Genomic DNA, 14,117 nt, shown 5'->3' on the forward strand with positions numbered 1-14,117 from the left:
CACGATAGCTCACCCTTCTAGTGATATGTATATGCTTATTCCTTCCACTAGACTAGTGTCAGACTGAAATAATAGCGAAAGCACGCGCCTAATACGCGATGACTATCTTACCTGTTGATATTCGGCATGCTGCTTCGCCGTCCATTGACGACTGCGCTGCCGATATGTAGAAACAGTACGAGCTTGATAACTCGCAGTCCCGAGCAACAGGCACTCATCAGATGCTTCCATTAGAACGAAGGCGATCAAGTGCAAGAATCGAGGCTTTTACGCAAGAAACTTCCATAAAATGAAGCCTTCGTCAGCATGTTCTGTCTTCCAGACCTTGTACAGTATTTATCGCGTCTTAAGCTGCTCATTCTTTCCATTTCAAGGAATCTAACCCAGTAACCATTCCAATACCGAGCGCCTGGTTATATTACAATGTGCCGTTTGTGCTCCCGACCATAGGTGAGTCGATATCCCATCTGAAATGCGAGTGCTAGCTGCATCCCATCATATGGGGTCTACGGGTTCTTCATACCCCCGGGGCGATACCTACCAATAGCGCAGTCAGCACCGTGAAGCGGCACTGATGCAGCAGCGAGACGTACCACCTCCACCCGATTGCCAACCAGGGCAACCCAAAAGCGACTGTGGCGAAGGGGATCAGCTTGTATTTGAAGGCGCTCTTGTTAGTGTAGGAAAAGGGTAGGTGCTAGGGAACATGGCCGTAAGTAAGCGAACAGGATTGAGAGCTACGTGGAGCATACATAGGTCGGGGGACGGGATAGTGGGTTCATGGTTGGGTGGGTGATTTTGCTGGGTGAGTCTTTATTAAGCAAACGAGGCTTTTAAAGTCCACGGAGGGTCACCAGACCTATCATCTGAGGGCCTGGATCATGAGGCATTTCCACGCATCAGCACCCTCCATTCATTCGGAACCCAGTGACTATGCAATCTGATGAGAAGGAATACAAACCGTCGTCACAACGCTGCTTCGGATGTTTTCATGTGGAGACATTCTGAGACAGGCAAGACCCATTCGTCAAAGGGGGGAGTATGCGAAAACATAGCACCATGCAACGTCACAGTCGGTCAGTCGCACGGTCTTTCCGCTTTCCTTCAACGGTGTTGGATAGAATTCGGCGTCGCTGATTGAACCGCGAACCTGACCCACGAATCTGATTGGATGGGAACTTGAAGGCGAATTTCCTTGGGTAGCATTGTAGCAATCCCAGTGTAATTATACTTTATTTGAAACACTTACTGAACGACCACTACTGTTGCTTAGACTGTCTGCGCAATAACTTGGAAGTATGCGCTTCGGTACGGCAAAATAATGATTTATCCAGGATATCCCCGTCGCGTCATAAATGAAAGTCATCAAACGTCGAAATTGAGCGCCTAGAGCTCCAGTAGATGGTAATCCCTGATGCGAAGGGGGCGAAGCAATGAGGTGACGGCCGTTGCCGTCAACTGCGAACGCCGATCACTGCGAATACGCCGTTGCTGATTGGTTCTCATACAGGCCTAGACGCTCCTTCATGACACTTATTTGAAGCGAGAATTCCCCTCAGAGCTAGAAATCTCGAAGTCATCACATGAAGGCTTTCCTTGGCGGTCGACCGTCGACGTGGAAGTTTAGGGAAGTTTAGAATCATTTCCGGTGGGATTGTTCAACCTAGCCGCCAACCAACCCATCACTGAGACTTCTTTCTCACTCTAGCTTTCAAGTATCTTTCTATTGCAGGAACGTACTCCTTGAAATTTTATTTACCGAAGCATTCCACGATTCAGTCTGTACTTCGAACGATCTGAGCGTCAATGCGGATTGTGCCGAAACTGCCAGGTAGTATACATTCTCGCGAAACCCTATAAGAATACATCGTCTGATAGATGGAAGATATCTTTGATGCCTTGCGCAACAACGGATTCGGAAAAGTCAGCATCCTTCATCCTCCCTTCTATCTCGAGTCGGCTTTTCAACACTTGCTGAGCAACATCATCCCAACTAAGTACCTTTCCTTGCACCTGTACCGAAGCCTCGGCATCAAGCTCGACAGGCAGAAGCTTACCATCCCTTTTACGAACGACACCATCCGCAATGACTGTGTTGACGTCTCTGACACTCGAATGCAACATGATAGCTGCAACAGGATTCTCCGCAGCGCCTGCGATCATCGACGGACTAAGAGTGTCATAGACGACAATGTCCGCCAGCGCGCCTTCCTTCAATTGACCCGTGTTAAGCTTTAGAGATCTTGCAGCACGGACGGTGGCCATGGCATAGACGTCCCCGATCTTGACGCTCAATTCTTTTACTATCTTTCCTTTCTCCTTGGCTTGTCGACCTACGGTACCTCGACCCGCCTGCAGCATCAGACGCATCTGAGTCACGATATCGCCCGAGTTCGCACACGAGCAATCAACACCGATGGAACAACAGTCCTGCAAACCAGGATACTCTGACGATTCGATGGGTGCCATTGGATGTCCCATCTGCAGCTCCGTTTCTGGAGTAACAGAGATAGTGGCTCCAGACTGTTTTAACAGTTCCAACTCGGCGTGAGTGATCCATCCTGCGTGGCTGAAAATCCAATCCGAACCGAGAAGGCCATAATCATGCGTTAGCTGGATGGGTTGGAGGAAGCCTTGAAGTGTATCAGTAAGAAAGGAAAGAAAGTTGATGATTCTGTCCAAAATACCTTGTAACGCCCCGCCGGCAGCGTGTGTAGTGAGAGGGAAAAGATTTAGTTGCCGTGCCATGCCAATAATCTCTTGAACGGTGTCTTTGGGTAGATATAACTGGTCGAATGCGAGACCCATTCGAACGCGTCCATTAGGACCAAAGGGACTTTTCTGTGCCAGAGTCTTGAGCAGATCATTTTCCCATGCCGGAGGGCTACCCAGTACATATTGAGGAGACCACGATTTTATTTCCGCTACAGCTGTGTAACAAAAGAAAGAACGCAGGCCAGAGGTCAAAGTGGCGGAAATTGCTTGAGTAACTAAAAAGAAGGTTAGCCCCCTCCCACGACACAGACAATGTCGAAACTAACCGTGGTCCGGTGTGCGACTGCAGTGTGCGGATCTACGACAGTAGTCGTACCGCTATCCAGGGCCTCCATGCACGAAGCAAGCTCCCCCCAGAAGATGTCCTCGGGAGTGAAAAAGTCCCACTGGCTCCAACCTTTACACCTTATCAGATAATTCCGGAACGCATTGACATTTACTCTCGTTCCCACCTTTGTAGAAGTAATCGAACAAGGTAGCATCGGCAAACCGACCCTTCAGCTGAGTTTGCCACATATGGTGGTGAGTGTCGATAAGACCAGGCGCGACAATCTTGTCTGTACAGTCGATGATCAGTGTAGATGCATCGAGAGGCCTTAGATCTGGTCCAACTTGAAATATAACATTTCCTTTGACCAAAACGTCCGCCCGAACTGGCTGGGGGTGGTCATGGTCATCAAAGACAATAAGGGTACCGTTCTGCAGGAGTGTGGAGGACATGATGGGTGCGGAGACCTCGAGATCTGGAAGAAGTCTTTATAGGAAACATATTCGAGGCGCTGGTGGTCAAAGTTTTAGTCAGACGATGATACATCAGGTGATACTACTCAGTGCCCCGGGGCATCTTAGTTCCCTGGGAACCCACGTAGCAAGGCGGAGAGATAGCGGCGAGAAACCTAAGCAAAATACAAGTAGCTGTTACCAGGTCCGATCTTGCTAGTCAACGAGTCAACCTAATATTGCTGTTGGATGTTGATGTTGGCAGTTGCCAATATCTCTTCGAGATGCAGTTTGGATCGTGAAGTGATATTCTGAAGAAACGGAGCATTATAAGACGGTCTAGAGAAATGACATGATAAGTGTTCAAGCTCCTGTATATACACAGGTGGCAGCGATGACGGAACGGATGAGATGGCGGGTTGGCCGCTTGGGAGGATATGGTACGGCTTCCGGGCCGGGGTCCGAATGAAAAATATTGAACCTTTTGCATTTCCTCTTTATATAAGTCAAGCCTGCTACACCATCCAGCCGTCCAACAATGACCAAACACGACCTCCCCATAGCTTCTATCAACACTTGTGGACAACAGCTTACTCAGGATGGCTCTCCTTCAAGACATACTCCCGTAAGAATACCATTCATTACAAAAGTTCCGGAATTCGTTCGATCGTGCGTTTCGATGCCCTGGTAGCTAACGCATTTATTCTTTGAATTGTAACAGCGTTAACCTGATATGATATACTTGCAGAGCCACTCTGATATACACAAGCGAAAAGGCAGCTCTTGGTGCATGTGACCTCAAGGAGATTTTCCCAAAAGACGACTCGATCGAATCTGACAACTTGTTTGAGACCACCATCACCTCAGCTCGAACGCATCAATTCGCGAGGAAGGCAAGCCGATTAAATTCCTTCAATGTATCTAGCTTTCAACTCTGACATCTCATGGAGGATATATGACGAATGTCGCCCCAAGGAATCAGCCCTGAAAGCTCCAGTTATACCATCTCCATCTTTCCGGCAAGTTTCGATGTTGGACCAACTCCTTCCATTTTCTCTTATCCTGATCTCGCACGTCTCGCCAAATGCAACGACCCCCCTTTGCCAGCTGAAGAGACGGCTTTGAAAAGGATAATTTCAGAATCGGAGACTCACCTGGCGATACTCCAGCAGGAGATCGACTCCATCACAGAAACAAGCGAAAATCTCGGTGCGCAACTGTCGTGTTTCAGTGCTGCCGGGACCAAAGCGGCCCTTGTTGAGAAGTATCGTGACACTGAAGATTCCATTCGAGCAGCGAAAGATCTCTTCAACCCGGTCCGACATCTACCTGTCGAGATTCTTCACCATATCTTTGTTTTTGTGGTCGAATTTCCCCCTCCAAAAGTATGGGATGAAGGAAGTCATTGTTGGAAGATCCAACATGAGAAAACGTCACTGTGGGACTTGGAGTTGGTATCGAAGGCCTGGGGATCAGCCCTGCTGTCATGTTCCGACGCGTGGTCCTATATCTGTCTTAAGGACACCGACAGGTTCGAGAGAACAGCCAATAGTTCTGCCTTTCGTGGGCTTCTGCGCCAGGTCGAGAGATCAAAACCAAGACCATTATCCGTGTCAATTCACCAATCCTCACGTCGGGGTATTCCAGACTTGCTTGTCGCCACCCTTGTTCACTTTGCCAATAGGATCGTAACTCTTCAATTGGCATTGGGGATCGTCGTCCTCCAGGATCTTTACCCTCTTCGATTCTTTCTGCTATCCCTCCAAAATCTATCTATCATTTCCACAATACCTGGCCTCAACGTGGCTGCACTTGGTGTTTTCGATGCCTTTTCGTCCGCACCACTGCGGTCGTTAGAACTCTGGCAGGTGTCGTCGCCTGGTGCATTTGTCATATCCTGGCCACGGATCCGCCGCTACAAGCACCAATATCGCTATCCCCAGGGATTCTGGAGGCCGCTTTCTCATGATGCCTTATGGCAAACTAGTCGCCTCAGCGACGTCGAAGAGTATGAAATAAGCTGCACCGAACTTTCTCAACATCAAGTTCAAGTACCCGAACTCCTCGACATGATCACCCTCCCCAAGCTCCATACGCTACGTATGCTAGCGTCACAAAGCAAGGGGTTTGAGACGCTGCCCTTGTTACTTGACCACATGACCACGCCATCCCTAGCCCGTGTGACAATGCAGGCTTTCGAGCAACTTGAGAATCCCGCCCTATATGCCGTTCCCTCCCTCTTCCGACTCTTTCATCGTTCTCATTGTTCCATCACATACTTGGACTTATCAGACGTACGCGTCTCCGAGGCCGACATGGAGACACTTTTTCACCTGGAGTTCGTGCATCAAGCTCTCCAGGAATTGCATCTCTCCAATGTCGGCTCAGACTGCTTCACTGACGGGTTCCTGTCTAGCTTACAATACACCGAGCCCGCGATTTGCCCGCTCCCCAGTTTACACACGCTACATCTCCGTGGAAGGTGTAATTTTGGGCCTCAGCGATTCGTTGAGACGATCGCGTCTCGATGCATGCAGGAAGGTAATCAATCGCCAGCGCGTATGCAGAATGTTCAGCTAGTTTGGGCTTTGGAACCCGGCCAGTTGGATCACTGTCAGTACATTCACGAAGAACTTGCGCCATATCAGAGGAGTGGCTTGAGCCTTGAAGTCAGTTCAGTTCAGGTCTTTCAGATTGCAGGGTAGGATCATAATATCAATTGTACTTGTATGATCTATAGGATGGACCTAGTATCTTATTCATTAAAAATGTACGATGTCTACGTACCTCAATATTATTTGTTATTTCCTGCCTTTCAATACATCGTCAACCATCTTAGTGCACGCACCCAGATAATTCTTCGGATCGCACAGTTTGTCGATATCCTCTTCGGAAAGCTTCTCCCGCACTTGAGACATGAGTTTCAACTGTTCGGAAAGTCGTTTCTTCAGAGAATTATGAGTAAGGGCAAGACAGCGAGATAAAAGAGACATACGTGAGATTCAAAGCACGTCGTACACGCTTCATATACGATGTCATGCGCAGTATTGCGACCGAAGTACGGTGCCAGTCCCATCATTACCGCTTCACCTACAATGAGACCTTTCGACATGTCAAGGTTTTCGATCATGCGGCTAGTCGAAGTGCTAAGCGTCGAAAGTAAATGTATATCATCTAACGCACCCTGTATCAACGTGTAGTCCACCCAACACGAATTCTGTCTGATGAAGGGCTCCGCTTGCAAGGCAAAACGCCTCGGGAACACAACTCCATTCGAGATGCCAAGGGCCCGATGCACGTTCAAGATCAGAAACCATTGCATCTTGCGCTGTTGCGGCTTGTGCGCGGAGGAGCTTCGAACATGCGAGGATCACCTCTGATGATATACTGTTTCGTTTCTGGGGCATCGTAGATGACGCCCCACGGTGGGGAACAAATGGTTCTTGAACCTCTCCAAATTCGGAAGAACTAAGGAGGAGGATATCATATGCGATCTTGCCGAGAGTTCCCCCGACGATCTGGGGTATAATTAATAAGGAATAGGTCGTGGGGAAGTGCATGACGACAGTCTTACCGACAGGAAAGAGATCGTCTCTGCGATACCATCACGAGCGACATGCCATGAAATCGGAGGATCGTGAAGACCTAGATCTTTAGCCAGTTCAGCGCGAACTTTCAAGCCGATGTCGCTGGTGCCGAGGGATGCTAGCGAACCTACCGCTCCGCCGAATTGTACGAACAGTGCGCGAGGACGGAGCTGCTCCAGACGCTCGGCATGCCGATCGAGAGCGGAGAGCCAGACAGCACATTTGTATCCAAAAGTAATGGGGAGGGCATGTTGAAGATGGGTTCGACCTGCCATTGGTGTATCACGATATTGAGAAGAGAGGCGTACGAGGATATCTCGGACCGTGTTAAGTTGTCGAGAGATTAATTCGAGGCCCGATTTAATTTGAAGAACGCTAGCAGTGTCCATGATCTGTCAATGAGGTGAATGGACTGACAAAAGGTTTTCGTAGGCATCACTTGCATCTTGTGTAGTAGCACCCCAGTGTCTAAATTATGAAGATTAGTACACTGCAAAACTCCTGTGTTAGTACATCTCACAGGTACTTTCCACTCTCGGGGCACATATCATCCATTTGTCTGATAAGCCCTAGGATAGGATAGCCGACTATCTCGGTGTCTTTTCGGAGACGATCCCAGTCGATCTTGTCAGCGGTGCAATCGCGTTCAATGATTCCACCCGCGTCGTGAGGGATAACACCGAGGACGGATTGGGCTTCTGAGGATCGACGATGAGCCAATTGCACCCTACGCAAAAGATTGTACTTACTTGCGAGAGCTATCTCTACTTGAACACAACGTGAAAAGTACGCTTGGTCAGCTACAGATAGGTTAAGTTATTGTACAACGCCCGATCTGGAAAGTTGAAACAAGGACGAAAACGCACTGAAGATTAAGCGCATTTCATCATCGGTGAAAACAGTGCGGAATATCGAGTCATAAACTCCAACTGCAGGTGCGTACAGTGTATTCATGGTGGTGCTGCGAGAAACGGAATGTTCGTGAGAGTTTGCTGCGTGTCATTTGATCAAAGAAACGAGAAGCCGTGGCCCGTAGCATGAGTGACGAGCCAGTCCAGCCGCTCTTCTAAGTGGTTAACGATGTGCCGGATTAGTTTTCCAGATTCACGTTACTGAAATTCGCCACAAACATCTTTAGCGGTATAGTACTCAGTTTCCTGATCCCGGAGAGTAAATGGTGGTCAGCTTCAACGTTGTTCCGGGATATCGGGCCAGGCATCCCACCCTGAATTGACATGAGTCTTGTCGCAATCTTCAGAAACTGGCTTTACATTTCTACTTTTGCAGATAGGCGGCCAAGTCTATGCTAATGTCAAAACATCCATTTGTATCTTCCTCTAAGCACCTGAGAAGCTCGAACTTCGCTAGTTTTGGTTCTCAAAAAAAGTTACAGAGTTCGGAAACAATGTGAATGGACTAGGACCAATGGTGGATAGTTCTCTAACCCTATCTATGCAGGGTCTGCGACCGGCAAGGAAGCACAACCAGCTGAAATAAAGCTCATGACAAGCATAGAAATGACATTAGAGAAATGTTACACTGGTTCTTGTCAAGAACTAGGCTGCAGACCAGAATTCAGCTTAAAAGCTGCCGGTTAAGAAAACCTTGCGAAACAGCTTCGATGCCTTTGAACGTCCTGATTGTGGTGCGCCATAACCGAATGTTTCCCTTCCATTGCGACTGATTTAGACACCGACCCTTGGGATCCCCCATCACGTACAGCTGTACCCGGCGTTGGTACCAATCCTCTGCATCAGCATTCCAATGCCCAAGGTCCAGACCCGAGCTCGTGAAACTGCGTTGTCTTGGGAACCATGATAGATCTTGAGTAAAGGAGTTCGAAGCAGATGTGCTCCTATAAATTCTATACACGCCACAAATAATGTCAATCTGGTCCTCGGAAAGGGATTCTGTCCAGAGATGACATCTATCCCTGCTTCCTCCCTGAGGCTCCAATGTATGCCGCATTCCATAGCGACCCATGTCTTGCCCGGGACCAGACAAAATGACATCGGATGATGATACATGTTCCATAGCAATACGCCAAATGAGGCCACCATGCATCAACGCTGCTCTTGCGATTGCGGGGTCCTCAAGTAGTGTTCCTCTTTTTCGCACGTAATACGCGTAGTCAGATATCTCTGGTTTGAACCCGAGAGGTCTATATGGAATGGCATCTTGAAAACGGGCGTGTTGTGGACCAACGAGGTTTTTCTCATCCACGTACACATTGAAACGAGTGCCGTATTGGCACAGCTCTTCCACAAGATCGTCGAGACGAGTTGCATTAGGTAGGCGTAGGCAATGTAAAATGTCTGTGGCACGATAGATGATTAGTTTGTATGGAGGGTTTGTGTCATGAATGTGTAGGATCTCATAACTCGTTTTGCTCGTGTTGCACCAGCGGACAAGGCGCACGACAAACTCGGGCTTCCTGCATCTAGAAAGATAATGCGAGGCCTCCGGGTTCATGTCCCACCAGCGTCTGGAAATTGGACATGCTGGCATTTTTTTACCCTTGTTTTCTTCCAGAGCAAGAGACGAGAACCACTGAGTGCACTCATGAATATGTAGTGCCGTCTGGAGGTCCCACTGGAAATGCAAGGCTATTTGCTGTGGCGTGACTGAGCAGCCCAAATTCCTGAGAGCTTGCATGTAGATGCGCGTGTCTGAAGACGTGAAATCTGTCGATGGAAGGAGTGACGGGATTGGTATGATTCCCAAGCGGAGACGTAAGATGCTGTCAGCATCCGACTTCGTGAGCTTTTTAGCAACGAGATCTGTTTTGCGTGTTCCGTAGACCTTTTCATGAACGGTTTCCCATTCTCTAATGGTACGGCACCTCATATCAGGTGCTGGACCCTTCGACGGACCACAATCTTCGGCAAGTTCACCTTCTTCCAGTCCAGGATCGTTTTCACTTGTCGCGAGCATTTCTTCCTCAGAGTCCAAGTCAAATTCGGAGTTTAAATCCCATTCGTCCCAGAATGAAGAATAACGTCGCTGCGATGGGGCATAATTATCCCATAGCTCGGCGACCATGGAATGCGGAATATGCTGTCGAATGCGATAGTCCTTGCCTTCGGCACTGCACCAATAGAACACCTCGGCATCCCCTGCCAAGCACAACCGTCTCTCAGCCTGGGCTTCCCTCGCATGACGGCGTTGCTTGTCACTGAGCAGTTTCGCCCTGCGATAGCCGCTGACCCTCCAAGCTCCGGCGTTCGAAAAACTGTTGCCAGGTTTCACCCAGTCGTTGTTGGGTGCTCATTTTTGATGATGTAAGAGCCAGAGGTGGCTCGTAAAGGATTTTGTCGGGCACCGAGCCATCAGAAGGACCAGCTAGTGCCCATAAAGATGCCTTCAGCACAGACACCTTCTTCGGTATCCTCAGGCCATGTTCCTCCGTCCAAGCCAACTGAAACATCTCCCCCGCCACTCTGTCCCTGTACTTTCCCGCAGCTAGATCCAATGTGCGTCCTTCTTTGTGGGGCGATGCTTCCACTCGAGGCCGGACTTGACTGGAGGGCAATTGTAGATGATAACGGGAGAGGAATATTCCATCTTTCGCTTGAAACGGTGCATCGGAAGTACCCCAATCAATCCACACAGGTACATGGTAACGCTCATAGGCATGCAAGGAGTTGGCAAAATCACATTCACGAGGGTCTAAGAAGAACCCAACCCGAAGAGCAAGATGCTCCTCCCCTTCCCAAAAACCGATGTCAGGCTGTGCCATCCATGACGATCGAACCAAGTCCACCCAATTTCCTCCAATTTCTTCTGTCATCAAAGCCGACCACTGTTGCAATTGTCCATCTATTGTAGGGCTAGATGCAAGAGCCAGGAGATACGATATTTCGGCTGCGATGATGATGAAGGCATCTCGAGACCGTATAGCTGCGTGCGCCATGGACTCCCGACTAACTTCAGGCATGATGGTATCCATACTTCCATGGCAACGGGAAATTCACGTAGGATGGACTTCGTATAGGCACGAAGTGTTCCTGCAGAAAATCTCTCATGCATTGTAGAAGAGCCTCCAGAACCTTCCATTTCTCCATCAGCGTTGTTTCGATTGCCCAGAGTCCCGAAGACGTAGAGCAGATAGGGATTGATTGGATGTTGTAGTTCAATGGTGCGAATAATTCACATTTGTAGACCGTACCACGGTCGACCGGCAAAAACCCTTGGTAGGGCATAGTATTCGAAGCCCAATGGCGACTGATGAAGTACTCTGGATCAGATGGCCAGCACAGCTGAGGGTCCTTTAGGCCATGGCCAACCATAGGGATCGGCGGGAGAGTGTCAGAACATATACAATGATACATATGATTGTAATCATCCTGAATGGTGGAACCTTTAAGAAAATTAGGTGGCATGCGAACTAGAACAGAGTCAAAGATTTGAGTCTTTTTCCCAAGCGAGTGTAGTCAAAGTTGTCTCACCGAATCCAAACCAAGCCCAGCAATTCGGAGAAATGAATATGCAGATCTATGCCTGTACAAGTACATGGTAAGTATAGGCCTGTTCTTGTAGCAGGAGGTGGCATACTGGATGGATGCAGAGAGGTCCGGTCCACAGAGAAAGCTTCTGGTGATGCTGAGGAATTTTTCAAAATGCTGGTAAGTATTTATGAAAGTCGCTTGGAACTCCGACCAGTCAGGTGGGAGTTTCCTGCCAGTCCAGTACATAATTGAAGTGAGGAAAAAAACAGAAGCATGATGGGAACAACGTCCAGCCTCCACGTCCTACAACGCCAATGTCAGACACGGGATTGATCCCCATCGTTACGGGGGTCTTGAGTACATCTGAGACCAATGGATAGCTCTGCGAGCAGGGTGCTTCAAGGTATATGAGAGCAATAATAGAGAGCAACGACTTGACGGAGTCAGCGCCAGCTCGGTATAGCGAACTTTGGGAGGTCAGATATCTAGTGGAAACAAAGAATCAGAGCATGTTCCCGGTAGCTTTATATGAAAACACGGACCAATTATTTGTCCATGGTGACATCCAGATGTATCTCCGCCAGCAGCCCAGGAGCAAGACGGAAGGATCTGTCAAAAGCCTTGGGTCTCCGACATCCTTATCTTCCCGCCCAGCAACAAGACAGACATGGCTGCCACGCGGCTTCAGGAACATCCCATAGAATCGATACTATGACATTAGAGCACAGCGCAGGCCCAGGACACTTGGCTATTCCTTGATGCAACAGTATTACTGGTGTCACGCTTACACAATGGAGGCCATGACGAATCAGAGAAGCTCCACCCGGATACCTGTTTCTGGTTTGCGGTTTTATTGTCCTGTTTTTAAGGTGAGAATCAAGCAGGAGCATCAACAGAGAAATATACCGATACAAAATGCAACATTCATATGCGGTTGTCATACTGTTCGTTCCTTGGCATCATGAATTTCCTGATATCGTGGATGTAAAGAGAGGACTTGGAGGCGTCGAGACAATGCGCTATTCCCTCTCCTAAATGACTGCTGTGGTGCACCACCTCCACAGACATCTAGCACCATTTGCAATATCCACCGAACCAGGGTTGAAGAGATCCACGTATTTCGGCGTTCGAAGTCATCGTGGGTGAAAGTTCTTCTCTTTGTGACGCGGTATGAGCTGATTTCATTCTTTGACAATCTATTAGATTACAATTGTGGTTACACCTGCTTGCGGGTTAGACGATGTCAAGAGGAAAAATGAACTGGAGTCCCACGATACTATGCACACATGTTACGGAACCCCGGATAAGATGAAAATTAAGGGAGAGTAAGAGAATGGCCACCAAAAAGCGAACACGCAAAGTGAAAACACGCAAAGAGTCAGACGCAAAATGGCGTTGATCATGTGGGTCACGTTCAGATGACCGGAAGGATGTCGCGGGCTGTCGGGTCGGCATTCCCACTACACCTTCGGTTTTTCAGAGTATGGCCATGATGCTTCAGCTTTTTCCAGAAAGGTACTGGAAGATGAAGTTGCGAGTACCATAAGCAAAGCATCTTCAGATTCTGACAGCCATAGGATCCATGATGGAACACGATATGTGCCGTACTTTTCAATGCTCTGTTCTGAACTCAATTCTGATTCACTGATTCAGGTTTTTCACTTACATACACGTGACCATTCAAGCTGTCGTCAATGATGCGCTAATATGCCCTTTTGAATCTCCATCTGTCCAATTTTTTTACTTGCAAAAGGCCTTTCTTAAAGTTGTACCTTGGGGAACAGCGAAGTAGACATCTTCCTGGTCGTTGTGCTTTCGTGCTACGTAAAATCGCAGGTTTTAGGTCCCAAAACATCAGTACCATCAATTATGATTGCGGAGAAATAAAGAGTGGCATCATATCGACCACAAAAGTCCGTCAAGTTGAGTTTCTTAAAATACTACGCGGCTACAGGACGGACACCGAACAAGAGCATATATGTTATGGTTTATTCTTTTCTTTTTCTTTTCTTACGTATTCACGCTTACTCTATGCTGCGCTTTATGCTGCGGTCTTGATCGGACATTCTCACAGTACTATCTTTAGTCTACTCAACGTGTATTTAAGTAGAGCCTCAGCTGGTCTAAACCCCAGCTTCGGCTAAGGTTTATTCTACCTAACATCGAACTCCGTTCTTCGTGACTATCTGTCCCATCGACTTGCATCGCCTTTGACTTGTTAGTGCATCGTCTACCGAAGTGCGAGTAGCGATCCTAACCCGATCTAAGTCGATAAGAGTTAGTGGCTAACATTTAGCCGAAGCTCGCTCTACGTTGCTCAGCGTCACTTCCGAGAAAGAGCGCTGCCCAACTCTTTTACGAAATATCATCTTGCTTGACCAGAGAGGTCATCGCCTACGTTCGTGTGGACAACCCGGTGCTTGTCAACGTACAGCGAGTGGACCGACGGAAAAGCACTTACCACCCAACATTCATCCGATACACTACTTCGTTGCGCTAGCCTTGTGGCTAATACCCCCTCAGCTACTCCTCCTGTTGTTAGTGACCAGGTGGATTGTTGAAATCATCATCTACGACGACCTACTCC

The 14,117-nt window shown here is 48.3% G+C and overlaps 5 protein-coding genes across 5 annotated transcripts; 1 reads left to right on the forward strand and 4 right to left on the reverse strand.

The window, feature by feature from the left end:
- Nucleotides 1-104: 104 nt before the first annotated feature.
- On the reverse strand, nucleotides 105-972 carry EV420DRAFT_1145805 (uncharacterized protein). The gene is made up of 4 exons (XM_060466054.1): nucleotides 860-972; nucleotides 753-801; nucleotides 594-697; nucleotides 105-537 (listed from the first exon to the last, which is right to left on the reverse strand). The coding sequence occupies exons 2-4, from the start codon at nucleotides 780-782 to the stop codon at nucleotides 507-509; spliced, it is 165 nt and encodes a 54-aa protein (XP_060334401.1). The 5' UTR covers nucleotides 783-801; nucleotides 860-972; the 3' UTR covers nucleotides 105-506.
- A 746-nt stretch (nucleotides 973-1,718) lies between these two features.
- EV420DRAFT_1521727 (uncharacterized protein) lies at nucleotides 1,719-3,940 on the reverse strand. Its single transcript, XM_060472232.1, has 4 exons — nucleotides 3,228-3,940; nucleotides 3,038-3,172; nucleotides 2,688-2,990; nucleotides 1,719-2,633 (listed from the first exon to the last, which is right to left on the reverse strand). Exons 1-4 carry the CDS (start codon nucleotides 3,493-3,495, stop codon nucleotides 1,855-1,857), a joined length of 1,485 nt encoding a protein of 494 aa, XP_060334402.1. The 5' UTR covers nucleotides 3,496-3,940; the 3' UTR covers nucleotides 1,719-1,854.
- A 68-nt stretch (nucleotides 3,941-4,008) lies between these two features.
- On the forward strand, nucleotides 4,009-6,248 carry EV420DRAFT_1145936 (uncharacterized protein). The gene is made up of 3 exons (XM_060466058.1): nucleotides 4,009-4,182; nucleotides 4,244-4,388; nucleotides 4,446-6,248. The coding sequence occupies exon 3, from the start codon at nucleotides 4,458-4,460 to the stop codon at nucleotides 6,198-6,200; it is 1,743 nt and encodes a 580-aa protein (XP_060334403.1). The 5' UTR covers nucleotides 4,009-4,182; nucleotides 4,244-4,388; nucleotides 4,446-4,457; the 3' UTR covers nucleotides 6,201-6,248.
- On the reverse strand, nucleotides 6,249-8,212 carry EV420DRAFT_1145930 (L-Aspartase-like protein). The gene is made up of 8 exons (XM_060466057.1): nucleotides 7,949-8,212; nucleotides 7,832-7,882; nucleotides 7,603-7,780; nucleotides 7,526-7,550; nucleotides 7,070-7,474; nucleotides 6,679-7,013; nucleotides 6,491-6,629; nucleotides 6,249-6,440 (listed from the first exon to the last, which is right to left on the reverse strand). Exons 1-8 carry the CDS (start codon nucleotides 8,034-8,036, stop codon nucleotides 6,297-6,299), a joined length of 1,365 nt encoding a protein of 454 aa, XP_060334404.1. The 5' UTR covers nucleotides 8,037-8,212; the 3' UTR covers nucleotides 6,249-6,296.
- Nucleotides 8,213-8,476: 264 nt separating this feature from the next.
- Nucleotides 8,477-9,696, reverse strand: EV420DRAFT_1521732 (uncharacterized protein; the record flags this gene model as incomplete). The annotated part of the gene is made up of 1 exon (XM_060472233.1): nucleotides 8,477-9,696. A coding segment is annotated over exon 1 (928 nt), but the record flags the coding sequence as incomplete, so codon positions are not given.
- Between the last annotated feature and the right edge of the window lie 4,421 nt (nucleotides 9,697-14,117).

The sequence above is a fragment of the Desarmillaria tabescens genome (genome assembly GCF_030435595.1).
Source record: "Desarmillaria tabescens strain CCBAS 213 chromosome Unknown EV420scaffold_8, whole genome shotgun sequence".
Taxonomy (NCBI): domain Eukaryota; kingdom Fungi; phylum Basidiomycota; class Agaricomycetes; order Agaricales; family Physalacriaceae; genus Desarmillaria; species Desarmillaria tabescens.